This window comes from Colobus angolensis, unplaced genomic scaffold (assembly GCF_000951035.1).
Source record: "Colobus angolensis palliatus isolate OR3802 unplaced genomic scaffold, Cang.pa_1.0 Scaffold95, whole genome shotgun sequence".
Taxonomy (NCBI): domain Eukaryota; kingdom Metazoa; phylum Chordata; class Mammalia; order Primates; family Cercopithecidae; genus Colobus; species Colobus angolensis.
The window spans coordinates 11138007-11165634 of NW_012123487.1; the positions used below are offsets into that span (position 1 = coordinate 11138007).

A 27628-nucleotide genomic window follows, 5' to 3' on the forward strand; every position below is an offset into this window, starting at 1 on the left:
AGGTCGTGCCACTGCACTCCAGATTGGGTGACAGAGTGAGACTCTGTCTCAAGAAAAAAAAAAAAAAAAGTAGGTAGCAAAGTAAAAATAAACCGAAGTTTATTTCTAACTTTAGTTCCTCCAAAAAGGAAGAGTTTTCACTTCAAATTTTTGAATACTAAATTATATAGAAAAGTCGAGTAGTTTGGAGCCAACATATTTAAGAAAATCTCCATGACAAAAGGTCAGCTAAGAGATGTAGTTCAGTAGAGTGAAAACCTTGTTAATTTTGGATATGAGGAATAAAATCTGATATAATTACCAGAAAATTTTGTTTTCTCTTTTTTTTTTTTCCCCAACAAAAGCAAAGTCATAGTAATTTTGTAAACCACAATTTCAATTCCTGGCTTGCTTTTCATTTTCAGTATCTAAATCACTACACATTCTTGGTGGTTTTCAATAAATTCATCAACATCAGTAACAGATTTGGCAGTAACAATATAGAAAATAGGACAAATATTTATGAGTTTAAGCATGAGAGGGATAAATAAGCAAAATAATGAGAATGCATACCACAGTTAAATTCATCGCCATCGTCTAACCAAACACACAGAATGAAAATAGGAATCCCCAGAACGTGACACTAGAGCACAATGCCAAGATACAATCACGCACTGTTATGTCTGAGCATGACAAAGAAACAGATGGTCATGACCTTTTCTGTAAGGAGGGGGAAAAAAAGAATAATGATACAAGACACTTAATAGCAAATTTTTCATGACTGCTGAGATTCTTGGAAGAAAAACAAGATGAAGAAGCTGCTACAGTAATGAGATTTTTAAAAAAATACATGTCTATGTTTGCCAGTCACATTGCAGAATTGAACAGTCACCTGTGGTTTTCCGCTTAACACAGGAGAGATGAGTTGGTCTAGTATATTTGATAGCAGGTTTTAAAATGAATTTCCTGGAGGGAGAGTGGGCCTGAACTTCTGTTTTTTTAGCAAGTTCAGCCTTCTTATAAACTGCTATGAATAAGAAAACACAAAAAGCATACCATCAGGAAAAAATAAACACTTGGAGCAAAACCGAACGAAATTTTATAAATAATTAGTTACCACTGTTAGGCAGTTCTTCTGCAAAAAAGTAATAATGAATTACTTCAAAAACATTTTTAAAGAAGTGATTGTTAAATGAACCTTTTTTCCTTCTCACTTCATCTCTGGAGACTGTGCTAGGTTCCTTTTTAGCTACTTTTCTTTCAGGAGTGGAAATTCTGCCTCTCCCGGTTTTAAAAGGCTTTTCTTTTCTATGTTTCTCAAGAGATGATCTCCGAGCTTCCTTTTCAGCTTTCTCCTCTTTAGGAATAGTTTCTAACTGTTCTGTCATGATGCTCCTATCATCATCTGTGGATCAAAGCAAATCATGACGACAACAACAACAACAACAACAACAGTGAAAACATTAGTAACAAGTGTACAAAATCCTTTGTATATTTAACAAAATGCAAAACAAAGAGATAAAGAGGTATTTTAAAGTGTTTAAGTGAAAAAAAATCCCACAAGGTTATTGTGTTTGAGTTGAGAGTAGAAAATTTTTAAAAAAATAATAATAATGCACACCTTGAGTGTCCACCCAGAGGCTGTCAGCGTCCATGATGGAGTCGTCAATGGTGGTCTCGTCTTTGTAATCGTCATAGGTTTCTGTCTTATATTCAGAAAATGCAACCTCTTCTCTCTCAGGGGAAGCTGGAGCCTCTGGGGAACCATCTTTGGGTTCTGCCTGGGCTTCAGCTGCTTCTTCTACTTCAAACTCTTCTTCGTCATGAGGAGATGGTCTCCTTTCCACCTCAGGCTGCTCTAGTGCTGCAAAACGCACGCTGTGGGACCCTGACTCCCCTTCATCAGTTGTGGTTTGCACTACAGTGATGAAATCATCCTCGATGGTCACAACAGACTCAATCACTCCTTTGTGTTCACCTGGGCAGGTCTCCACAAATTCCTCCCTGGCACCTGAGACACCCAGGTCAGTAATCTGAAGGGTGTCTGAGCGGAAGAGCAGTTTATCATATTCTCCCTGGGCTTCTATCTCTTCTTCCTCGCTCTGAATCTCTGCTGGTTCAGATATGATTGCTTCATGCAATGGCTCTGCAACATCAGAAGGCGTGATTGATATATCTGGGGTCTCTTTGCTTTCTTCTTTTGGCCCCTGAATAAATTCCATCTGGACATCAGCTCTCTCATCTGTGGCTAAATCAGCCTCTGAAACAGCGGGTGGGCAAGGTATTTCCACCGACAGTTTGACGGCAATCTCATCTTGAATTAGAGATGATTCTGGAGATGTTTCCTTCTTGCCCTCATCAGCTTTCAAGGACTCCATGGTGAGACTTTCATGCTCACCACTAGACTCATAGGACTCCTCCTTGTCTACAGCCTCCTGGTGCACCAAGTCAGGCTTGGCCACCTTCTCTTTGACTTCTGTCTCACTAACTTTGGTGCCTTCTTTCATGTGGCCAGACTCGACACCCATAAATGCATCTACCTCCTGTGGTGCTATGGATGAGGGGGTCATGTCCTGTGTAGCCTCAAGTTTTAGCTCTGTTGTCCTTCTATCATCTATGTTTAGCCCTGAAGCCATCTGTCCAAAGTCACTAATTTTAACATCTAGTTGACCCTGGACAGCAAAATCCAGACCTTGTTCCACCTTTTTGGATGATTCTACCTCAGCTACCTCTGGCACTGAACTAAGACCCTTCTCTGCTTTCTCAGAGGATGCATCTGTTGGTATTGACAAATCTTTGGCCAAAGCTTGCTCATAGGTTAGTCCTAATCCGAATGTTTCTACTTCATCACCAGCCTCTTCAGTTTTCTTGGCATGTTCTTTTGAATCAGCATGTTCTTCACTCTTTTCTATTACAGTATCCAACCTATCATTAGCTTTCTTCTCTTGGTCAAACTCCTTACTCAGTCCTGATTTGTCACCAGAGATATGCGCGGATGCTTCTTTGTCAACACTGAACTCATCTTTGACTCTTCCGGCTGCTGCCAGTTTCACTTCAATCAATGAAAGGTCTGTGGCCAAATCTCTTCGAACTTTATCATCAGTGCCTTCATAAAAGGAACCACTCTCCCCTGATAAATTCTCACTGTCTTGAACAGGTGATGGCAATGGGACTGTGTATTTATTGAACACACAGTAGCCCAGGTCTTCGAGCTGACTGTCCGTTTTTACAATGACATGGTTTTCATCAGTTACCGGGGGCAAACCAGTACGACTATCCTCAACCACAGTCTCTGATGGGACTGATTTCCTCCTGGCAACCTCAGCATCTGCACTCACAGAAGCCAGTCTTGACCTTGTGCCTGCCAGATCTAGCATTTCAGGCAGGTCAGGTGCCATGACAGTACCATTTTTGTAAAAATCTTTGGCTAGGAAAGGAGACTCACATGATGTCTCCACTTGAGTACTTTCTTCTCCGGTAGCTTTTACTTTCTCTATCTGTTCTTCCTCTTTGCTTTCTACAGGGAAGCAAGGGGCTTTCTCTAGTGCAGGTGTGGTGGCTGGAAGGTAATCATCCCCTTCATCCATACTTCCACTAGTGTTGGTTAGAATATCGGAAGCCAGAGGAGAAAGATCATGTCCCCGACCAAAGTTAAATCCAAGGGCTATGGAATCTAGGCAAGACATAGGCAAATTGATTGACATGCTTCTTTGTTCTATTGCAGACCTACCACCAAGTCCTAAACTCCTGCTGAGGGTCAAATCGTCCTTATTCTTACTGTGGAGGTCCCTTTTCTCTCCATACACTTTTGGATCAATAGTGAACATTCTTTCTTGAGGAGAACTGGGTTCTTCAGGTAAATCAGATGGATAACTCTGTGCGAGAGTGCTGTACCCTGCTTCTTGTGCTGGAGGACTGGGCTGGGGTTCTTTTCCTGTTTGAAACTCCTTGTCACCATTTTTATGCACGAGAGACATGGTATCAATAGACTCATGGACACTTTCTCTAGTGTCACTCAGTTCATAGTAATCACTGCCTGGCTCAATGCTTTTTGTTGCTTCTTCCTTCAAGGCAGATGTTTCAAAGTACTTGGACATTCCTGATTTATCTTCATAAAATGGCATGTCAAGCTCAGCTGATGTTGCAGCTCCAACCCCTTCAATCTTATCTTTGTCATCAACTCTCATTTCAAAAAGTTCCTGAATTGAGCTCTTTTCAATTAATGCAGATGGTTCGGTCATGGCTTTCTCCAGTGTTTTAGAGGTCATGGCTGAATCTGTAACTGCTTGCTCCAAACTTACAGGGAACGAGTCCTGTTTCGACATATCTGTGGTAGGCTCTTGGTCTTTCTGTTCTGAGAAAATATGCTCTGTGGAGGTCTGAATTATGCCTGTGTCTTCATCTGCAGGTTTTGGGGGTTTACTCTCTTTCGGCACAGCTTCTTTGTCAGAAATGGTGGTTTTTTCTTCAAGCTTTGGCTCAAGTTCCTTTTCAGTAAGTGTAGGTTCCTGTCCACTGGGGGTGAAAGTATCTTTCTGCTGTACAGTCTCTTGATTTATGGCCTCCTTTTCTTCCTCTAAAACTTTCCCTGTAACATGTTCTTCTACAACTAGAATGTGAGCATCTTTGGGTAAGGTCATTGTCTCTGAGGGTGGTGCTTCTGCCATTTTGTCAGGTTTATCCTCATGAGGCTCTTCAATTTTAAAACCATCTTTGGCAGTAGCTGGGCCACTGGTTTGTTGCAGAGCTTTTTTGTCATCTGGCTGTAAAAAGGCAGGGGTGAAGGGTGATGTGTCTGTAACTATTTCATTCTTCATGACATCTAAAGGAAGAGTGAAGCTTCCACCTTGAAAGGGACTTGGCATGGGAGAATCAAATTGTTTCCCTTCCCATTTTGGGATATCATCAAATACGTCTTTTTCCCTCATGGGAGTCAGAGGGCCAGGAGATATTGGAGCAACTAAACCCCACTCATCCTTTTTTGCTTCCGTTGGCATTTCGATGAACCAGTCCTTTTGCTCTTTTGGAGTTGGAGGCTCTTTAGGGAGGTCAATGCCAGGTACTACAAGGCTTGGTTCTGTCTTCTGTTTCATGTCTTCCAGGCTGGCAACAAGAGTGTGCCCAAACAAAGCTGGGGGTGCTTTTTCTTCTTCTGTGCCTTGCATGTCGTTTTTATCAGGGTAAGTTTTAGTTGTCTCTGGCTGAGAAACTAAGGCAGCATGTTTAAGGTCTTCACCAGGCTTACTTTGCTTCTCTGACTCCTCTTCCTTCGTGTCTAAAGGCTCAGCTGCAGAGGGAGTCAATTCCTGCTGATCATGGAACTCCATCTTCGAGGCTGTAAGTAAATCTGAAGTAATCGGGTTGATTTTTAAACAAATAATAGGCAAGTGCATTCAGGAAATAAGCTTAAAATTATATTTTGAAGTGATAAATGAATGGTAGAATAACAACAAAAATTATGGAACATGCAAGCATGCTACCCATGTAAAAATCAGTATGAAAAGGTCAGGACTGAGATTGATGTGTACTATTACTAAAACGAACCCTGGTTTTAAATTAATGTGCAAAGGAATTGTAAGAACAGTATATTTCTGGATATTCTTTTCTCTTTTTTGTTTTTTGGTTTTTTTGGTCTCTCCTAAACATTATGTGATGTGTCTTATAGAAGAAACAAAATTCATGTGCTTTCTATACATAAAGGTTATAAGCTAATGAATATTGAGTAAGCAGCTAAGTTAGGGTACAGAAAAATATTTAGTAAGGACTAAATATAGATAAGACTTGATTTCTACTGAACATTTTCATTGGTTTTATCATTTAAAAATGAATTGGTAGGCTATGGGGAGAGGGCCAAGTAATGCACAATGATGTAATGTTAATAGTTTCAGTTAACTTGATCAACAAATGTCAGGGCCAATTCTTTAGGCATCCACGGGTTACTGGCATAAATTTTTAGAATTCATCTGAAATTAAATTTCAGAAATGTAAGTAAATATTTACTATCAATTTTATATGATATGACTTAAGAATTTACAAGCCAGTTTCTATCACATATTTAAAAATTTAAATTCCTAATCATTACTTAGTCTGTACAATAGATATAAGAAAATCTGAATTACACTGTTGATACTGGGAAGTCATGTGAGTAACAAACTTTTCAAAACAGTCAACTATTGAAATAACTTTATTCCCATGGTCATGACCTCAATCCCTGCAGCATGACCAACTGGTGAAGCATTGGCCAATATTGGCTCTAGAGGTGCTCCACAGAAATTAGATAACACATTTTTATAAAATAATAAAACTCAACCATCTCTAAAAGAGCAAGTGTATGGATCATCATTACCTTATATACTTATGTGTCCTGTTGTAACAATAGAAAAAAAGTACTTTATGAACTTCTAATAAAGGTTAGATGAATGAAAACTCAAGAGATGCGGGGATGATCAGAAGGGTTGGCTGCCATGGGGAGAAAATGATATGAGAAGCATCAGCAGGAGCTCAAGAAAATCAAACCAGTATTCATTGAAGCATAAAAAATATAGCACATTTTGGTTGCAAACAAAAACGATTCCACCATTTAAGCCTCTATGTGCCAAAATCCAACTGTACGATTTGAAATAAAAGCATATGAATTGCTGTCCCCAAAATAAAAACAAAAATATACATGTATTAGCAATGTGACTGGCAAACATTTGAGATGAGGGGGGCGGGTAAAAAAAATAAAATAATAAAATAAAAACAGAAGCTCACATAGCATCATCAGCCTGGCTGCAAAGCGTATTGTATCATGGCAAAGGAAAACCAGGAATCAGCTACAGCACCGGAAAACCAAGCTGCCACAAGGCACTTGCGCAAGCCACACTCTCTGCACATAAAGCCTACAACAGTGGACTTGTTATCATAAGACCCAGCGATGAAATAGCGAAATAGCATTGGAAAGGCATCAGGTTGGTAAGCCACTGGAGAGATCATTTGCAACAAAACACATGCAAATCCTGAGAAAGACACACCTTCCCCAGCAGAGGAAGGGGTTTTTACTTCTGGAGACACCTCCTTGACCTCTTTTACACTTTTCTCATGTGGGGCCCCTGCCGGGGCACTCTCTTCGGGAACTATTTGGGTCTCCGCACTAGACTCCATTTGGCCCTTACTGAGGCCTTTGGGTTGGTCTGAGGACTTAGCAGCCCCACACTCTTTCTCAGGAAGAGCAGCAGGTTTCTCTTCCTCAGCCATCCGACTCTCTAGTGTTTCTTCTTCTTAGGGATGAAAAAGATGTTGACATCATGACCACAGAACAATACATGAAACGACAGAAATATTACTAAAGGAACACTTTCAGCTCCATTAGAATGACCTCATGAAGACCTCAGCTGTCTTTTTTATTTTACCGTTTGGATGAACAAATTAATATTCTAATGCAACATACATTATGTACTGGTTGGAAAACTATGATGTATAATCTGCTAATAGTGATGACTTTTAAAGTCCCATTAAAAGGCAATTTATTTTAAAATTTGAGAGCTGAAAGGGTTGTATTGATTGATTACCCTTATTGGAAACGGCAGTAAGTTGCACGCATGTGGAAAGCTTGCTGGAAATAAGAGATGGTGCTGCCGGATAACAGATGGTTGTGAAAAGATGGATGTACTGATGTACTGGAAAAAAAAAGTCTTTAAATTTGTTAGACATGTGCTGTTTTCGCCAATGCAGGAAGCCCCTACATAAGAATTCCCGGCTGCTTTATTTAAAATGTGCAAATTTTGCTAAAGAAATCTTTGGGAATAAAAAAAGCCTTGTCTCAAAAGAATATCCAACCAACTACCTTAACAGCTTTATCACAAAGTCCACCAAATTTACTTAAAATACAATTTATTTAGCATTTACAAGGTAAGGGACTACCTAAGTCAAGTTATGTTAGCTTCATTGCATTATGATGTTGGAGAAAATGAACATTTTCAAGAAGTAAGTAAAATAAAATATGTTAAAAACAAGGTCAAGGTTAAATTTAAATCTGCTTACAAAAGTCTACCTCTGGGATGCAACTATTATCATATTGTTTAACTCCCTGAAATATCAGTAAATATCAGTTCATGTACAATTCTCTTTGACACTAAAGAAAAAATATGCACATTAGTAATAAAGTCTTATTTCTGTAATTCAAAACAAAATCATCAAGGAAAGATCATTGAGTGGCAATCTAACGGCCAAAATAACCACCCCCCAAACCATGTATATCAAATAAAAAAGTTAACATTTAATATATGTAAAGATAAACTTTTCAAGTTCATGAGTTATTGCACTAATTTGTTTCTCATTAACACTTGAAATGTCAGTAAAAATAAGTAAATCCCATTTTGTCACTTAAGGAATTAGAGAGAAATATATGAGCTGTTTTATAGTTTCGTAAATGGAAGATTCTTACAAAATTCTTATGAAATAATTGTGCATTGTTTAAATGGCCCTGAGGGAAAGACTACAGATAAGAAGAAAAGGAATTTTCTTCTTTTTTTTTTTTAGAAATATTAATATCCTCAGAGAGAAACAGAGGGAGAGAGAGAGAGAAAAAAAAGCTACATTATCTATCTCTTCACATTTAGCACTCATTTTTATTTTTGTAATTATGGAATTTTAAGTAGCATTTTAAAAATTTAGATTCTAAGTTGTTATTTTAGGAAAATTTTATAATGCCATAGATTTTGATTACAAGTAAAATAATTTTAATATAACTGCATTATAATGTTACCTTTTTGAATAAAGTCTAATAAAGTTAATTTACATGTTTTCAAATCCATGTAGCTTTTTAGCTTTCCATTTTCTCATTTGGTATAAATCATATTTATTTCCACTACAATTATTCCTTATTTAAAAACACACATATTTTAGAAATTTAGCTTAGAAGAACTTAGTTTCATTTAATAGGACTTATATTTCTTTATCGGAGAGCCTGAGCTAATCGTGTTGTTTTCAAAAGGGTCCTTGAAGATGCTTATTATGATGACTGTAGTTGGTGAGCTGTAAGCTTATTCCTTATTGCTTTAGAACTATCTGCTTTCATATTAAATATTGTCCCTTTTGGAAATAAACTCTTCGCCTAAGCAAAAATATATTTAGCTGTACCTTTTTTTTCTTTACCAAAACTACCTAGTTAGAATGAGACACATTGCAACCCATCACCTACTTATTTTATCCTCACAATAACCAATTATACACTTGAGTCTCCCAGCTTTATAAGGCTAGAATGACAAAAGCTTTGAATCATTTCCTTCATTTTAGTCCAGCTCTGTTGATGTGGGCCAAGATTTAGTCACCTGGGGAAGCCTCTGTAGTTTCTGTAGATGATTACATGATATGGGGAAGTACATTGTTTCTGTAACATTTATTCTGCTCTAAACAGATTCTTCATTCTTTCTCTTTTAAAGATCTATCATATTAATATAGCACTAAAAAGAAAGCTAATGCTATTTAAAGATACTATTTTATAGTAATATTATGTGTCTAAGGAGTAAAAAAATTATATTAAGAGTCATCTTGTTTGGTTTGGGTATGAATATGTTCTTCCCCAGCTGATTATTGGCAGGGAGCAGAAAGAAGTCATACTTTAACAGAATATTTCTTTTGCTTCTCTCTCTCTCTCTCTCTTTCTTCTCAGAAGCAATGATACAGAAAAAGGAAGTGCTCACATGCCTCCAGTAAGGCTTCTTTTATATAAATTGTTAAGGCATTTGGATAGATTCAACTTATATAGGAACTTCACTTTCATGCAGAGAAAACAGGCTCCTATCCCTCCCACCCTGTAAGAAGGCACACTTAACATGATGCAGGTGGTCAAAGCTGCAGGCCAGGGAGGAGGAGCAAAAGGGGACCATGCTTGGTTCACCTTTCTCCTGGCCTAAGTGGGCCTCTGCATTCTGCGCTGTGACACTGGGGAGCACACTAGAGGTGGTCCATTCTGAGCTGAACAAAGGATGCTCATAGTACTCCTCATCGGAATTGTAAGGGTCATCATCAGGCACAGACACCGAGATGGAGGGGGCTAGGAGTCTACGCCTCTCCCCGCTGGTGGCAGGTTCATGGCTGGGGAACCTGTGTAGAGGACCCACTTGATCCTCAGCCCCTTCATCTACAAACAGACACACAGGAAGAAACTGCAGGGAGAACTGGACAACACAGACACAAGATCAGACGGACGAGACAAACACCTACACAAGGACACGAAGGGCCACAGAAGCAGCACAGCAGGATGAAGGGAAATTAGCAAGATCAAGCTGATGGAGGATGGGAGACAGTGAATGTTGCATGCCTCAGTAACCACTCAATTCCACCTATCCCTAAAGCAAGTTTGTCATTGATCTAAGTGAACCAAAAGCATTGACAGTCCTGCTGCAAAATAAAAATCATCTATACATTCCTCTCAAACAAGTCAGAATAACCAAGGAAACGTTGGAATAGAAACAAAGCCTTACAAAACAAATGCATTCTTTGGAAGAAATTCTTTCATGAAGGTTAACTCTACTCATGCTTATATCAATATATTTTTAAGTTAAAAAAGAAGAAAGTTGTTAGGATTTAATGCCTGTAAGATTATGAAGAAAATAGTCCTGTTTAAAACATAGCCTTAATTATCTAGGATGCACAAGTAGTTAGTGTTTTGGTTAATTTAATTCTAGTTAATAACTTTAACCAGAAAGTCATTTTTAATTTCAGTCCTGTTAAGAAAAATCTACAATGCATTATTCCTCTTTCCTGCCTTAATAAGAAATGAGCGGTCAGCATAGCTCTTTCTTTGGATGCTAAGGCTAATGTAGTACCTAGGGACATCATTTTAAACAGGGTTCTGATTTGCAGGACAGTGAAAGTATACTGTTTTAAGAAAGCCTCTAATATTATAAACTTGTTTTCTTATGTTTTGTTTCCCTCCTGAAAGCTTAGTAGAGATACAATTAGCTGAAAATTTCTGCAGAGTCGGCTACAGATTCATCAAGACTTTATTCCATGTAGTTTCATTTGTACCACTGGCTCTTGGCTGTTTTTCATGTCTCAGATCTCTTATTGCATGTTTCTTATTGAAATGCTAACGTAACTACTCTCATTTCTGTTCTTTCCTGCATCTTGCCTAGGAAATTTGCATTATTTAAATATATCTCCTTAAATATACAACTGTAGATCAGTCTGCTTAGCATTTGGATTCTTGTATAATTCAGTGAGCACTTGGCTTCCAATGTGATGCAGACATTATATCTCAGGCCTATGTGGTGGTTACTAAATTTGCTAATCACTATTTATTTACTTATATTGAGAAATCGATTTAAAACTTCATGACTCTCAATAATAAGAACAAAATCTATAGTATCTATCTGTACAGTTTTTATTTATATCAGATTTTAAGAAGACAAAATTATAACATTAATTTGCAAATATACTGTATTTTTAGGACAGTAACTTATTTTTGGCAACCAAGTGATGACAACTAGAAATAAGTCTGAAATCATGAGGCTACTAAAATAACATTTTGTAGAGAGAATACATTTAATCTTTCAAGCACATTATTTACTGATTGTTCCATGGAAGATGTTTCTGGATAGATGCTCAGAACTTTCTCAGCCACAGTGCTTTTTATATCATGGGATAGCAGAAGCCTAAAATAACATTTGGTATTCTTAGTTCAACTCGGCACGATTTCGCAGCTGAGCAGATAATTGTCCAAGATCTGGCCTACAACACTGACTGAATCATAGCCCTGGCTTGTCACATGTCCTAGCCATTCATATTTCTCTCAGTGGATCTCTGGGGCTGTAAACTCCCCATGTATGCAAGTTTCTTCTAAAACTCCTGATATGTTCAATAGGGTACTTTCATGATCAATAAATGAAAATGGGATATGTTCCTCTCTGCTTTTCAACATTTATTTTCTGGGAGGTACAGCAGACTATAGTATAAAACTGAAGAATTTCAAGCTAAGAGTAAAGGCAATACTCATTGGATGTTTTAACCTTTTGCAGATTCTGGCCACCTCTTTCTTGTTGTCATTGTTCTTTGTGAAAGTGCCAAAATTTAAAAACAGTCCAGAGCCTAGCTTCAGATCTATAGCATTTTAAAAAATGGTATTTTCTATTCTGAAAACTTTCACTCTAATCAGGAAACAACAAAAAGAACACTACAAATTTTGAAACCTCCAGTGGAAAAAGTAGCTTCTTGGTAGTACTTGTCTGGCCTGGGACCAAGGCAACTTCAAAAAGAGTATCTGGCAAAGTCCAATCTTCTCTTGGTACTGTGAGCTGTGTGTACTCCAAGTCTCTGTTTAAGACTTATAAGCCTAAAGTCCATCTACGTTACAAGCTCTAGAGATATGCCGGGGAAGCTATGCTTTATGGGGACCAGGGAGGGCTAAGCCAAACAGGGCACTTGATTCTAATGATAATGATAGAAGACGTTAGATTCTCATTCCTTATGGTGTTGTGCATGGCAGGTGCATCTGGATCACTCTCAACGGAGATGGAAGACATAATAATTTTAAATAAATAAATAACAAATGAAATACTTATTTTTAAGCTTTTTTTTTCTTAAAGGAAATTAGTATAGTAGCTTGTAACAAATAACTCTCATTTGAAGATAATTTACTTCCATAGTCTCACAGTAAGAACCTTGATAAGAAACAGCCTCAGGGATGTAGTGCAACCATGACTGCAGAATTTAGATTTGGATTTGCATTCTGGATAAGCCACTTATCCAGACATAAACCATGACATTTTGGGCAAAAGAGTGGAAATGAATATTATCTATCTTTGTGGGTTGCGGGGAGGATTAAATGAGAAGATATCTGTGAAAATGCCAAGCACAATGTCTGACTCCATACATCTTAGCATCTGTGTCTTCAGTGTACTCAAACAAGTTGTCAGGTACCTCTGTTCTTTCCCCTCATTTAACACATCAAAGTTGGAGTTGAGAGATATATGAAAAATTAAATTTATTTCACAACAGTTTGCTGTTTGAGGTCAGGATTGAATGCATGCATCCTTTTCTAGAAGTGGGCATGCTTCTGGAGACGCTGCTTTTGCCACAGAATATTCTATTTCATTAATAATGTGTTATGCTAAAAACAGGGTAATCTCATAAACCTTGAACTTCTGCATAGTTCTTCTGCATAATTATAATCTTCAAAAATAAAGCTTACCTGCTTTCAATGGAGGAATAAACTTTCCCTAGTTTGCTTTCATTCAAACTATTTTTTTTTTTCAATAAAGTATTTGAAAATTTACACTGGGCTAATGTAAGGTTTGCCATGTAAAACTCAGCCTTGGTATGCCACCCTCCTTTGGAGACTGCATCTTGTGGAATGTTAGTGATTCGGTGCTTTTTGCTTGTTGTGGCATCACAGCATATGGTTGATGGCTGCTGGCCGCATTTACATTGTTCTCCATATTTCCAAGCCCTTTCCATTCTGCCAGCTTTTGACTGAGGACTCCTCAGTCTGCTGACTGTTACTGCTGCCCCAGAATGACATAAAGAGAAAACTACTTTCAGATGAGCGATGATTAGGTCACCACATCCATGACACAGGAAAACACCACCCTAGAATTCTGGAGCAAACCTAAAAGGGCAGAAAGAATCCTGGTTCTATGTTCAGATTATTCCATACCTTCACAGCCTTCCAAATTCTAATAGCTCAGTCCAAATGACAACTATTATGATTAGGCCAAAAAGAAAAAGGAGGTTAATTTGAAAACATCATAATCAGTACAGTTTTGGTTTACTGTACCATAGTTCCTTTCCTAAGTGTGCAGCTTGTTTCATTTTTTTGATCAAAATCCCTTGTAAATGTTTTCCAGAATAAGCACATGTCCTGGGAATTACTAATATTACATTAATTATAATAAATATTCATAAACGATAGTAATTAACATTTCAAATTATTTTTAGTGGAAGCTTTCATGCTTTCCCTTTGGGAAAGAACAGCTTTAAAAAGTTTGATAATTAATAAAAAGAAAGCGTATCCTCAAAATCACTGAATTAATCTAACAAAAGAGCTTTCTTCCATTTGTACAAAAGGATCAGACTGCAGCAGTCACTACACCCTCAGATTAAAGTTGCTTTGAGGGTATCAAGGAGGGTAAATAATCCGCTAGATAAGGCAACAAAATCCACCTGCTCCCTTTCCACCTGACCTGCTATAAGCAATATATTGATGGAATTTGGGCTGAGTATTTACAAACTACTTGGTTTGAAAAACTGAACAGTTCAATCCTGTCTTGTGACTTGTTACTAATTTATTTTCTGACAAAACTAAACTTAAAAAATACTTGTATATTACTTAAGTGTGGCTTAACACAAAAGAGAAGCAGTAGTTTGTCTATACCACAAATCTTTTACATATTTAAGGTGAGAGTATTATCTGGTCTTTATAGAGGTAGAGTTTATAAAATATATACATCTATTTTTCTTAAAACTCAAAAAATGGTTATACATTTAAAAGGAAATAATCAGAACTTCAGATAGTTCAATGCTTAAAAAATTAAAAATACAAGTTTGACTTGAAAATAACTTTGAATTGCTTTCAATAAGAGGTTAGTTGGTATTTTCCCTGAATATCTGGAAACAGCTTGAAGAAAGTAATTCCAAAATATTAGGGAACCCTGGAAAGTTGACACCTAAGTTACCCAAATGTGAAGGTGATTCTACATTTTATTTATTTATGCTTTCATTATATCCATCATATTACCCTACAGGAAGCAGGCTGGGTGAATTCCCACATGGATGGGAGGACACTGCTTCTTTCCTTTCTGTTCCAAATTCCATATACAGTAAGAAGATTAAATGACTTGACCTCGAGCTGACTTTTGGAGTAAACCTATTCTGTCAACATCATATCCCTCTCTGGGTTAAGAGGATTCTCTGATGCTTGAAAAGCTTTAAGTAGGAGCTTAAAAACATTTTCCATGGCCTGAAGGAGGTACAAGGGTCATGTCAGGCTTCCCCCTGCATTCAGAGTGAAATCTAGGCCACTGACCCCAGCTGACCACAGCTTACTCTCACACTCCCCTCCACTGCTCTACTCTTTCTTACTACCCATTAGCCACGGACCCCCTTCAGTTCCTGGGTCACTTCATCTTCTTGGGCACCTGAGCACCCTTGTGCTTTTTTTCTATCTTTGTTTGGCCAACACTTTCTCCTCATGCTTCTGGTCTCAGCTACTTAGCCATCCCTTCACCTCCCAATAAAATAAGGTTTCCCTTGTAATATTTTAAAGCTCCCTATTCTTTTCTTTTTCAGTGCTAATCCAATTTTAAATTATTGGTAAGCTTATTTATTGGATTCCTGTTCTTCACTAGATAGTGTTTTATTTATTTATTTATTTATTATTTTGAGACAGAGTCTTGCTCTATCTGGAGTGTAATGGCGCCATCTTGGCTCACTGCAACCTCTGCCTTCCGGATTCAAGTGATTCTCCTGCCTCAGCCTCCCGAGTAGCTGGGATATAGGCGTGCGCCACCATGCCTAGCTAATTTTTGTACTTTCAGTAGAGACAAGGTTTCACCATGTTGACCAGGCTGATCTCGAATTCCTGACCTCAAGTGATCTGCCCGCCTCGGCCCCTCAAAGTCCTGGGATTATGGGCTATAGTGTACTCTTTAAAAGCAGGGATCATGTCATTTTGGTCACTAGTATATACTCAGAATTTGAAGAGTACTTGGAACATTGTAGGACTCAGTAAATATGTGCCCAGTGAATGGATAAACATCAGGTCAAAAGTAACTTTTCAAACCTACAAATTAAAAGATTAAATCACATTAACTAATAATCATTGGCTGCTATGCACTGATTATTATCCCCAAAGTTTCTTTTCTTCCTCAAAAAAATTTAGTTTGTTTATTATTTCAGGCAGTAAATTGGAAAAAAAAAAGGGCTCAGTTTAAGAAAAACCTTGCTAAGATAAACTTAAGTTTATAAATCTGTAACAAAATAAAATTATATTAGAGTTGATAATATATGGTTCACTAATTCATTTTTTATATTTAGGAAATCAAAGAATATTTTAAATGGACCTAATTACAAATGATAAAAAGACAAGTCTTTTAAAATAAATGTTCTTCAGTCTTAAACACAGTATAAAGGGAAAACAAATGTATAAATGAATAAAATAAACACTTCTGGGCCGGGCGCAGTGGCTCAAGCCTGTAATCCCAGAACTTTGGGAGGCCGAGACGGGAGGATCACGAGGTCAGGAGATCAAGACCATCCTGGCTAAAACGGTGAAACCCCGTCTCTACTAAAAAATACAAAAAACTAGCCAGGTGAGGTGGCGGGTGCCTGTAGTCCCAGCTACTTGGGAGGCTGAGGCAGGAGAATGGCATAAACCTGGGAGGCGGAGCTTGCAGTGAGCTGAGATCCGGCCACTGCACTCCAGCCTGGGCGACAGAGCGAGACTCCATCTCAAAAATAAAAATAAAAAATAAAAAATAAAAAAAAAATAAACACTCCTAAAATTCTGGTTTTAATATATGAAAACTAAGTAATATTGAAACAACAATGGAGCCTTAGTTCTCCTCTGCCTTTTCCTATAACTCTCAAACAATAAACAAACGTTAACTAGTCTAAGAGAACCAGTAATTGTTTCCTTTTAAGTAGTGCCTTTCACCTCAAATTCTGAATGAATATAGTTCAAAGGCATCTTTCTGCTTTACCAATGAGAAATGAAAAGCTGACATGACATTCCATGGTGAGTAAGTTTATAAAAAGATCCATGGACAATAACAGGTCTCAACAGGAAACAGTCATGAGCTCAGTTTCCAGTTCAATGCTCTCAATATCAGATTCATTCATTAACTTCTTCATTTATTCATTAATATTTATTAAATTTGCTACAGGTCAAGCCCTGGGGAAGGTCTTGGCAATATTATAGTGAGCAAAACAGATAATTCCTGCCACTTTCATAAGGAAATGTTGATTTCATCGATAAATCTGACTCCTACTATTATGGAGACTACATTTATATTTATTTTAATTTTTGTTCAGTCACTTACAAGGTAGAATTGTATCTTCCTTGTTAAAGCATTCTAAAGTGAATGGGTTCTCTACAGTTATTTTAGCAACTGAACACAAAATTATCTTCCTTAATCAAGCAGATTTCTTTTATTTATCAAATTCCTCTACTTCTGCTTTTATAAAAATAAGTGATTATTTATTTAAAGTCTTTGTTTCTTCTTCATTATTTGAAACAGATAGCTCCAAAGCTTGGTCACATACTAACCAATACCAAAGTCCAGAGCTTACTGATTGAAGTTCATTGTTCACCCTTTATCAGAAGAAAAACGCTGAAAAGTCCAATAGGCCTTACCTTCCTCCACTGTGACAGTCTGTTCTGAGGCAGGTGATGGGGGTGGAGAAGGAGGCAGATTAGCTGTTTCTTCAGCTGCTAAAGATCAAACAATGGAAAAATGAGATGCAATAATTAATCCTTTTAGGCTGGTAGATGTGTAGGAAGTTCTGCCATTTGTAAAAAGACCTCTCTATAAAATTCAGAAAAAGATTCAATAGTAAGCTGCATTTGATTTATTTTTAGGCCCATTACCTGATTCATGTATTTCTGAAAACCTAAAAAGTAAGAAAAGCATTTGATATTCTCCCAAAAAGTGATTTTATCATCTCTAGAAAAACAGATTAGAGATGCCTGCTAAAATTCCATCATTAGTCTCATTAATGTGTCTACCTGTTCAATTAATAAAATATTTCATTTTGGCCCTAATTTACCATATGAAAACACACACAGGCAGGCAGACGTTTTTAGTCTGGATTCAGCTACTGACCGAAAAAACTATTAGAACTCCATTGTTCAACTGCTCAATCTGGAAACACGTGTTATACTGACCACTCATAGTTATTTTAGGGGACATATTTTTTAAACAACCTTTTGTTCACTGAGTCTAATTTCAAAACCCATCTTCTGTATGTATTCTCAGAAAAGGAAAAATAAGCTTTCATAGCCTGAGCGAACTTTCAGACAAAAGCCATGTGCTGAGTAAACTTCTGGTCTTAGCAATCAATACCCGTGAAGACGAACCAGAGAAAAATGTTCTAAAAGATGTAATTCATTTACAGTTAATCTAAGTTTTATTTTTCAAAACACTTACATGATTTGTGATCCCCTCATATGACAGTAAGAAATTTCAAAAGGAAATATTTCTCATTTAAGGTCAGTGGTTAAATCTATTTTAAATATTAGGGGAATTTCAGTTTCATAAAGTAGTTAGTAGAGGCAGCTTTGGGATGACAGGTGAGTTTTTAGTTCCTTATCCTATGGGCTTCTGCATGGTGTATTTTAAGATTTCAAGTTTTTAAAAATTGAGTTTTCTTTTCTTTCAAGGAATAAAAGTGAACAATAAACTGAAGGTTAATGTTTTAGATTAGATAATTCTTTATCTATGTGTTTTAAGAGAAAAATAGTCCTTAATAATTAAAAAAACCCACAGTACTAAAAATACTGAGTGTATTCTAAATTATTATTCTGGGAGGGCAGATTATTTTTATTACTTACTTTTTAATAGACAATTAAAGGAATACTGATAAAAAAATCAAATATCACATATATATTAGACTGTAAGAGAGGGAAATGGATATGTACTATTTTTAGGCCTTTAAAACCATACCTTTCTATGACTTGCGTCTATATACCTGTGAAATAAATATATATATTGAATTTAAGACAGTCTCCTTTCTTGTATCTCTTCATGTACATCTATCTATCTATCTATCTATCTATCTATCTATCTATCTATCTATCTATCTATCTATCTATCTATCTACCTATGAGTAGGGGCAGCAAGGCTTTGACTGAGAGTGCTTCCTTTGGCAAGTGTGCATTACATGACTTGCCTGGCCTAGAGGGCATTTGTCTTGTTACTAAGGGAGAGAACAGCACTCTCTCAGCACCCTTAGATGAACCAAGTGAAGTTCAGTACTTCATATAAGATACAAAGTCACTCATGATTATAACAAAGCTCTGGCTATAGGTTTTGTGTAGTCAGTTCAGGAAGACCCAAACAAGGCTACAGTATAATCATTCACCAAAACCTGTAAAGGGAAGTAATCATCTCTTATGAAAGTTTTAGTATATTATCTTTATGGGTGGAGTCATGAAATCACGCATTGGCTTTATTTTAATAATAACTATTTCTAGTGGTCCGGAAAATGAAAAAATTAAGGGCCCCTTAGGGAAAAGTCTAACTGTAAGCTTACCACTCTAACTAAAGACTGTGCAAACACTACAACAAACCAGTGGAAAAAGATGAAAATAGGTCCTAGTGCATACCCAGTTAAGGTGTCTGATGAATGTTACATGTAAGGATGAAGTACAAGATATGGCCTATCTTTTGAACATGAAGACTTTATCCTGTGATCAGGGTGCAACAGACACAGTCCCTGACCTGAGGATCTTCTCATTTACCTAAAGGCAGAGCTGCAGTCTGGTCTTTATGCTGAGCTTCTTTCTCTTGTTCACCTTTCAGGACTGCTACAGCCTCAGCAGTGACTACTTGAACTATCCTTGCAGACACCTCCTCTGTAATAAACAGTAACAAAACAAAATACAATGATGAGAAGTCTGAAACAGAAAGCAAGAGGAAAAGTAACCAAACAGTATAGTGGATTAGAATTCCATTTTCTTCCCCCTACAAAGTACAATATACTTTTATAATTGCAGAGAAAACAAACACATATATACCAAAAAGAAGAAGAAGAAAAGAAGTTGGTATTCTAGGAGCTAAGCTAAGCAAGCAAAATGAGCACAGAACTGAGAAAAAATACTTATATAGTATTTGAACATTTTTTTTTTTTTGGCTTCAACAACAGAAATTTATTTCCAACTCTGAAGTCTATGAGATCTCTGTAATAGAATGAATGTTTGTATCCCCTGCCCCCAAAGTCATATGTTGAAGTCTTAACCTCCAATGTGAAGGTAATTGGCACTTTATTTTGTAAAAGCTGTTTACAAAAACAGAAACAATTTAATTTCTTTATACCTAGTAAAACAAATTCAAGGAGAGAAGAGAGGATTCATTTTGAATTTAACTTAAATTTGTTTTATAGTTTTCTTATACTATTCTAAAAATGTAATTTTTATAAGCTTGTGTGCTTGATTTGCAGAAATACCATTATTTAAAATATGAAAAGATGCCTCAAAATGTATATTTGTCGTTAAATAGCATTATCCAGTATCAGTGAAAACAAGATAAATTGTAAAGAGGCAATGATATGTCAGATGGTCTCTTTCTAAAGAACTATGATTTTTCTAGATAGTAGATGTTTTAAAGATCTTTAAAGCCATATGACATAAAATCATCTCAGTTTCATTTTTTTTTAAAAAAAGAGGGTTCAAAATTAAAATGATCAGTCTGTGAGATGCCAAATAACTAGTTTTTAGCATCCCTGACTATTATAATGTTCTTTCTCCTAAGCAGAACAATGGAAGAAATAACAAACACATAATCACAAAACTTTCTAACAGTCATGAGTGAATGACTAACAGAGATATATCAACTCTTTTAATGGTATGAATGAAGGAAACATACTCACTCTCAGACCTGCTTAGCTATCTGTGTATCTAAAATATATCATTGTAATTCCATTCCTGATTATAGCTGGAAGCTATGTAACAAGTGATTAGCCACAACTGAGCAACATCTATCTATCTATCTATCTATCTATCTATCTTATCTATCTATCTATCTATCATCTATCTACCTATCTGCCTGCCTATCTACCTATGTATCTCATAGACCATGTTAGATATTGTGAGAGTTTACCTTTAGAAGATGACTATTTTATTTCTAAGAGATAACACTATCTTATTAGCTGTTTGTTTTAGTGTTGGAATAGAATTTTTCACAGTTACACCAGTTAAATAAATAACATTAACAGTCATCAAAGCATTATGAGGAAGATTATCTGCTATGCTACTCAGTGAAGAGGGCAGTAGAGAAGGACTCATCAATTCATCAGCACCCATCAATTCATCATTTATATCAGGTATAACTCCCCAATGCAATCCCTCCCCCCTCCCCCCTCCCCATTAACAGGATTTTTTTTTGACAGAATGGAAAATTAACATGAAAGGTTTTATTCATAATATTTACAAAAATTCAGAAATAATTCATGCTTGTTACTACATTTAGTAACCTTAAAACCTCAAATTATCTGTTTGTTTTCATAAAGCCAGGCTACTGGGTGGGGTTTCTCTGAACATTCTCTGAAAGGCTGGGCTCCTAAAGGGATGTTTTTTTTTTCATGGCAAAGAGTACACAAAAAGGGCTACAGAAAATTAAATTAGCTGTAAAGATATTGCTTAGATGTCTAAATTGTTTAATAATCTTACAAAAAGAATTATTTTAGGTTTTGAGAATCGCCACTTACATATATAAATTTTTAATGCAATTAAAATATTTAAAAATCAGTAGAGTGAGGCAGCTTCCCAGTGATTTATGGAAAATTGAGTGTAATAAAGAGGTGGAACAATCGTGGCAGAAATTAGGATATATATATACAGGATCTTTATGTCTTCTGGATCATTCTTGCATCTTTCTATTAGCATGTATGCAAACTGTAGTATCTTCCTATGGCATTCAGCACATCTCACGCAGAATTGTCCTGGTTCACATGGCTTAGCTCCCACACTATGTAAAGTTTCCCAAGTCAAGGACTCTCTTCTGTTATTGTTGCAATTCTAACTTTTAAGTTCAGGGATACATGTGCAGCTTTGTTACAGAGGTAAACTTGTGTCTTGGGGGCTTGCTGTACAGACTATTTTATCACCCAGGTATTAAGCCTAGTACCCATTAGTTATTTTTCCTGATCCTCTCCCTCCTCCAATCCTCCACCTTCCGAAAGGCCCCAGTGCGTATTGTTCCCCTTGATGTTGATGTGTCCATATGTTCTCATCATGTAGCTCCCACTTATAAGTGAGAACATGCAATATTTGGTTTTCTTTTCCTGTGTTAGTTTGCTAAGAATAATGGCTCCATCCATGCCCTGGCAAAAGACATGTTCTTTTTTATGGGTTGTTCTTTTATATGGGTTGTTCTTTTTTATGGCTGCATAGTATTCCACAGTGTGTATGTACCACATTTTCTTTATCCAGTCTATCATTGATGGGCATTTAGGTTGATTCTATGTCTTTGCTATTGTGAATAGTGCTGCAATACACAATTCTTGAAGCTTCTCTTACTGAATTTTACTCAGATTGGATGCTTAACAGGATTTTTTTTTTTTTTATTATACTTTAAGTTCTAGGGTACATGTGCATAACGTGCAGGTTTGTTACATATGTATACTTGTGCCATGTTGGTGTGCTGCACCCATCAACTCGTCAGCACCCATCAATTCATCATTTATATCAGGTATAACTCCCCAATGCAATGCCTCCCCCCTCCCCCCTCCCCATTAACAGGATTTTTTTTTGACAGAATGGAAAATTAACATGAAAGGTTTTGTTCATAATATTTACAAAAATTCAGAAATAATTCATGCTTGTTACTACATTTAGTAACCTTAAAACCTCAAATTATCTTATTTGCTCTATTATTAAGAATTTGAGAGATATATATATATCAAAACAGTATTTCTTAAATGGGGATCCTGCATTCTTGTTTAACTATTAATAAATATTTTTAGGGTCTGAGAGTGTTTTACATGTATTAATTTTTTTTAGATTGGGAAGATAATCCAAAATAAATAAGTATCCATTGGTTATATGAGCAAATTATAACTGAGCAATTCTACATTATTTCAGTCTTTTTCTTTGGTATTGTATTTTAGGATACAGTTTTGACACCATGGAGAATTATTTTAAATGTTGAGAGCTAATAAGAAAGGAGCGGTGGATTTAATACATAAAGGATGCAGTCATACAAGTGTAGCCCAAATAACATTGTGGTACACTGTATAAGTAAACTTTGAAAATAGTTGAAACAGAGACAAAAGGAGAATAGAAGTATTACTGTCCCTGGTTCACTACAGAAACATCCAGCTTAAACAAAGGCACGCTATCAGCCAGTACTATATTTCAATCGTGAGTGGTACTATAGTTTCAGCAAAGCAGTATCATTTATTGTAGATGGGAAGCCGCAGAGAGTTTGAATATTACTGGTTTTGTTGTTTTGGAGAAAATGAATTTATAAGTGCGTTTATGTCCCATAATGGAATTAGAACTCATGAATAAGTTAATTTTATTTTTGTACATTTTGAACCAAAAGTTGTAAAAAAAAAAAAAAACCAAAAAAAAAAACTTAATCCGAGGGAGAATTGATAAATTTTTTCTTCGTTGAAGGAATTTAAGAGAATTTGAGAAATACTATTTTAGCACAGTCAAACAAGCTGTTGGCTTAACTGACATATTATCTTTAGGATTTTTTAGAGAATAATATTGTTAAACTTTTTCAAATAGGGCATAACACATTTTATAATATAAAGTTCACCAGTGAATTTAGGAAAACAGGAGCCTAAGAATGTTCTGGGAATTTCAGTTGGTCCAATTAATTGAAAATCATCCTCTAAGTAAGGGCTGTCATTAGCAGAGACAAGGATTCTTAAGGAAGGAAGAAATGGGCTTCTCTCACTGGAAGCCTCATCAGCAGATCTACTGGGTGAGCTTAATCCTTATAGCATGGCTCCTGGGACATGAGCAGATTCACTCAGGGTTTGTGTAAAGTTCAGGGCAGATTAACGGCAAAAGTTCCAAACAAACTCAGAAGACAAGGAAAGACACAAAATCAGACCTAGAAAAATATAAGTGTAATGATTATGATGTGTGTGATTATATACGTAATTTCTTCACTGATTCTACAGTTGTCTATTAAATGCCTCATCCATCCATCCATCCAGTCTTTCTATATATTTAGGGGATTACTGATTGCTGTTTTTTTTTTTTTTTACAGCACACATCAGAGGGAATCTCACAGACTTTAATTCAGAAAAATGTGGGTACAAATTCCAGCATTGCTACTTTCTAGTGATTTCATACTATGAAATGTACTCAATCTCATTTTTCTTTGATGTCTTATCCATAAAATGGAAACAGTTTTAGTACCTGTCTCAGAGGTTGTTGTGGGGACTCAATTACATAATTATATTAACAGACCTGCCACATAATTATATAACAGGCCTGGAATACAAATAAAATAAAAACTTCTAGATAGTCCTTCACCAGCGCATCTTTATTTTCCCCTAGTCATGTATTTTTCTGAGTCTTCTACTTCAATATTTCTACTTTAAAGAAAGAGCAACTGTGATATGCACTAAAGGTCAGCCCAACTAGGCTATTATTATTATAACCATCTGAAAATATAGTTAATCCAATATCACTGATGTTGATGGCTACGTTAATGGACAAGGGAAGTATTTTTTTCCAAGACAAAGATATGAGAGAAGTAAATATTGTCTTTGTTATTTATTTTCTGGCTTCACACCCAATTTCCTGGATGCATAGGTCCTGGACTACCATCTGTTCAAGATTCCGTCCAGCAAGTACCAATTCAGGACTGTCTATTCTAGACAGTGCTCTAAAAGGTATGATAATCCTGTCTAATTCTGAAGACAATTGGTGACATGAAAAATTCTCTTGATTAGACTACATTTTAATTTTCCATTGCTTACTTTTTCTACCTTCTATTCCTGTAGAATACTTTTTTATACTTTCTATTCTTTTTTCTTGCTTTTTCTTCCAAACATATGTGTAAAGTTATAAACAGGACTTAGTTGTTTAGAAGACTAAAGATGAATCTAGATTACACATAAATTGGGGAATTATTATTCATTACATGTAATTGAAAGGTAACATTGATCTTCATAGCTGAAAACATTAAACAAACATAAAACTGCTTATTGTAATCTGATATTTTGAAAGGCTCAATTATCTTTCTTTCGAACTTCTAAAATGTTCTGCCACTGGACGTTTTTTAGTTTATGTTAGAAATTATCTTAGTAAATAAGTGTATATAATATGTTTTTGTAATCTTTCTCTTGTGAATGTTCCATTCTCTCTTTTATGAATGAATGTCAGGGTTTTGATGTATTTAACAGTAGTTTATGCATTGCAGTAAGACCCTTACATTGGTATTTGAATGTAATTTGCTATTATTTGTTATTATTTTATCATATTGATATTTTATCAATATGATGAGACAATTTCTATAAGTAATAAAAAATCTTATAACATGACTGTAAAGTCATGTCATGGCTATGCATGAGTGACAACTTGGATCTGCTCACAAATCAGTTAGAGGGAAAACATTAAAAAGGAACCTTTCTAAATAAAATTCATCTCATAATTTCTAAAAATGCTATTGATTAAAGATTGATAAGAATAAAGGATTTAAATATCTAATCCAGGCAGCAGAGCAATAGATGATAGTAGATCATCACTATCCAGGTAAACGCCTGAAGACAAAAAGTGAAATCTGTCTTAAGTGAAATCTGTCTTGAAAACTTTTCCTGGGAAACAAAGATGGGGTCAGTATTTAGAAAAGAGAATCAAAGCAGTCCTCTGGAAACAAAAAATGCCTTTTCTTCGTATTAAGGAAATATACTGGTGGAAACAAATACAGGAGATTAATAGGTTTGAGAAACTAATTGAGAAATGCTGTCATCCACTGAAAACTACTTGATGAAACCCAAACAGTATCATGCTAAGCTACTTAAACATTTCACCTAACAAATGAATAAACATCACACTGTTATACAAGGTTATTAAGCAACCTTGTATGACAAGTTGTTACAGTAGGCACTTTCTTTTCTTGTTGGTGTTATTTAATACACATATTTACACATTGTCCAGATGGGGAAAACTGGCAAAATAATGGATAAAGATAGGCTTGTCCCATTTAGACATTGTTATGATTTACATCAGTATTTTATATAAAAGTAGGTTCTAGTGTCACAAAACCTGGGATCAAATTCCATCTCCATCTCTTACTAGCCAAAAGACCTCGGTTAAGTAAAAATCTCTCTAACCTTCAGATTCCCCATCTGTAAGTGGGAATGAAAGTAGTATTCATCTTTTGGTGTGTTGTAACAATTAAATAAAATAATATAAATCAAGTGCTTATTTAAATTAGGTACCAGTGTTTTAATCACTCTTGATGTCCTGTTATCACTGAAATCTATGAACATCATTTGACTGACAAAATGTAAGTAAGATCTGAAAGTTTTTGTCAGACACAGATGATTATGTCATTTTTCCCAAAGAGTACCTCCTTGCTTAAATGCTGGGCCACTACTGGGACCCTAACAAACAATACATCAGGCTCCTGCCACTGATTATTTAAACTAAAAGGTGCATAAAGTAAACTTTGCTCTACTGTCATATCATACTACTCAGCAGTTATAGCCATCATGACCCTCTGTTTTTTTCCCCAATGCTGATTCATGCTGCACCACTGCCATGCTCTTCTGATCACACTATTTGCCACAACAAAAATGTTAAGACAACCTCAGGCTTTGCTTTTAGCACATTTTTAAAGTCATTTTTTATAGTTATCTATCAATATTGCTTGGTTGATGAATAATAAGAGCAACGGAGATGAAACTTTTTCAATGATCCTGGAAGTTTCAACTTGTTTCTGAGTGATATGTAACATTGTTTGTGGACCCATAAGCTTGATTTTGAATTCGTACCCTGTAGTTTTTCAGCAGGACCAGCTATGATTACTTGAACGTGCAAAGGTTCACCAATTAAGACTGTGAACAAAAAAATCCAAGCACCTCGGCATAGGCTTGAGAACATATTTTTGTTGATTTCTTTCAGGTTGTTAAGAGAGAAATAAGAGACAGTGGCTGTAAATTCAACCATATGGAATATAAAAGCCTGTAAATGTTTTAAAAATCTTTGGTATAACAATGTTGTGTTCAAAGAAAACGACAAATAAGCTTACCGTACGCTTGTGGAAGAAGGAAAACAAAACAATTTTAGACAGAATGCTCCTGTCAAGAAAAGGTTTTTCTCAGTAGGGTACAGAATGGTTGCCTAGGAAACCAATACTAATTGCTGCTGCTGATGGAAACTAATCAACAAGGAAAGCACTGTGAGTTTGAAGCACTCTGCTAAACAAAGACCCTAGACGAATTCATAAAAATAGGGAAAGAAGAAAAGTTCTTTGCTTCTACTCCTTGCTCAATTTGGAGAGTAAATGATTCCTCTGAAACTATTTCCTGTAATCAACTGATGAGGAAATTAAAAGAGCAAATTCTTGGGTTTTTGTTTGTTTGTTTCCCTGGCACCTTTGCATTAATTAGAGGCCAACATTGGCATGTCTCACCCTAGACAGACTTCTATTAATCTCAGGGGTCACACTGGCCAACGCTACAGCTACAGATCTTTGCCCACCAGCTTTTTTTTTTCCCCCAGATATTTCTTCTAAAGATTTAGTGATTAAAACAAGGATCAATTTCGTTTATGGGGAAAAATGCATTTGAGGTGAAGTTAGTTAACGAAGACAAATGCATTTAAGACAAAGGAATTATGATGGCACAAAATTCGGCTCTGATGGGTACTTTAAGAGAATTTATTTTGCACCTGTTATAGACAATGGAGCTATTCTTAGTCATTAGGCGGATACAAAGATGAGTAAGATACGGTGTTCCTACATTTAAATTTTGTTTAAAG

General features: G+C 36.0%; 1 protein-coding gene across 6 annotated transcripts in view; it reads right to left on the minus strand.

The window, feature by feature from the left end:
- Window positions 1-27628, minus strand: part of MAP2 (microtubule-associated protein 2) — an 84610-nt gene that overhangs the window by 36595 nt on the left and 20387 nt on the right. For 3 of the 6 annotated variants that reach the window (XM_011932349.1, XM_011932348.1, XM_011932347.1), the window contains exons 2-3: window positions 19421-19534; window positions 17315-17392 (exon numbers count right to left, since the gene is read on the minus strand). In XM_011932349.1, the coding sequence (XP_011787739.1) occupies window positions 17315-17392; window positions 19421-19534 (192 nt within the window). Of the gene's footprint in view, window positions 1-871; window positions 1007-1177; window positions 1385-1600; window positions 5327-17314; window positions 17393-19420; window positions 19535-27628 lie in introns of all 6 variants that reach the window. The other 3 variants (XM_011932344.1, XM_011932343.1, XM_011932345.1) reach the window with 2 other exon arrangements.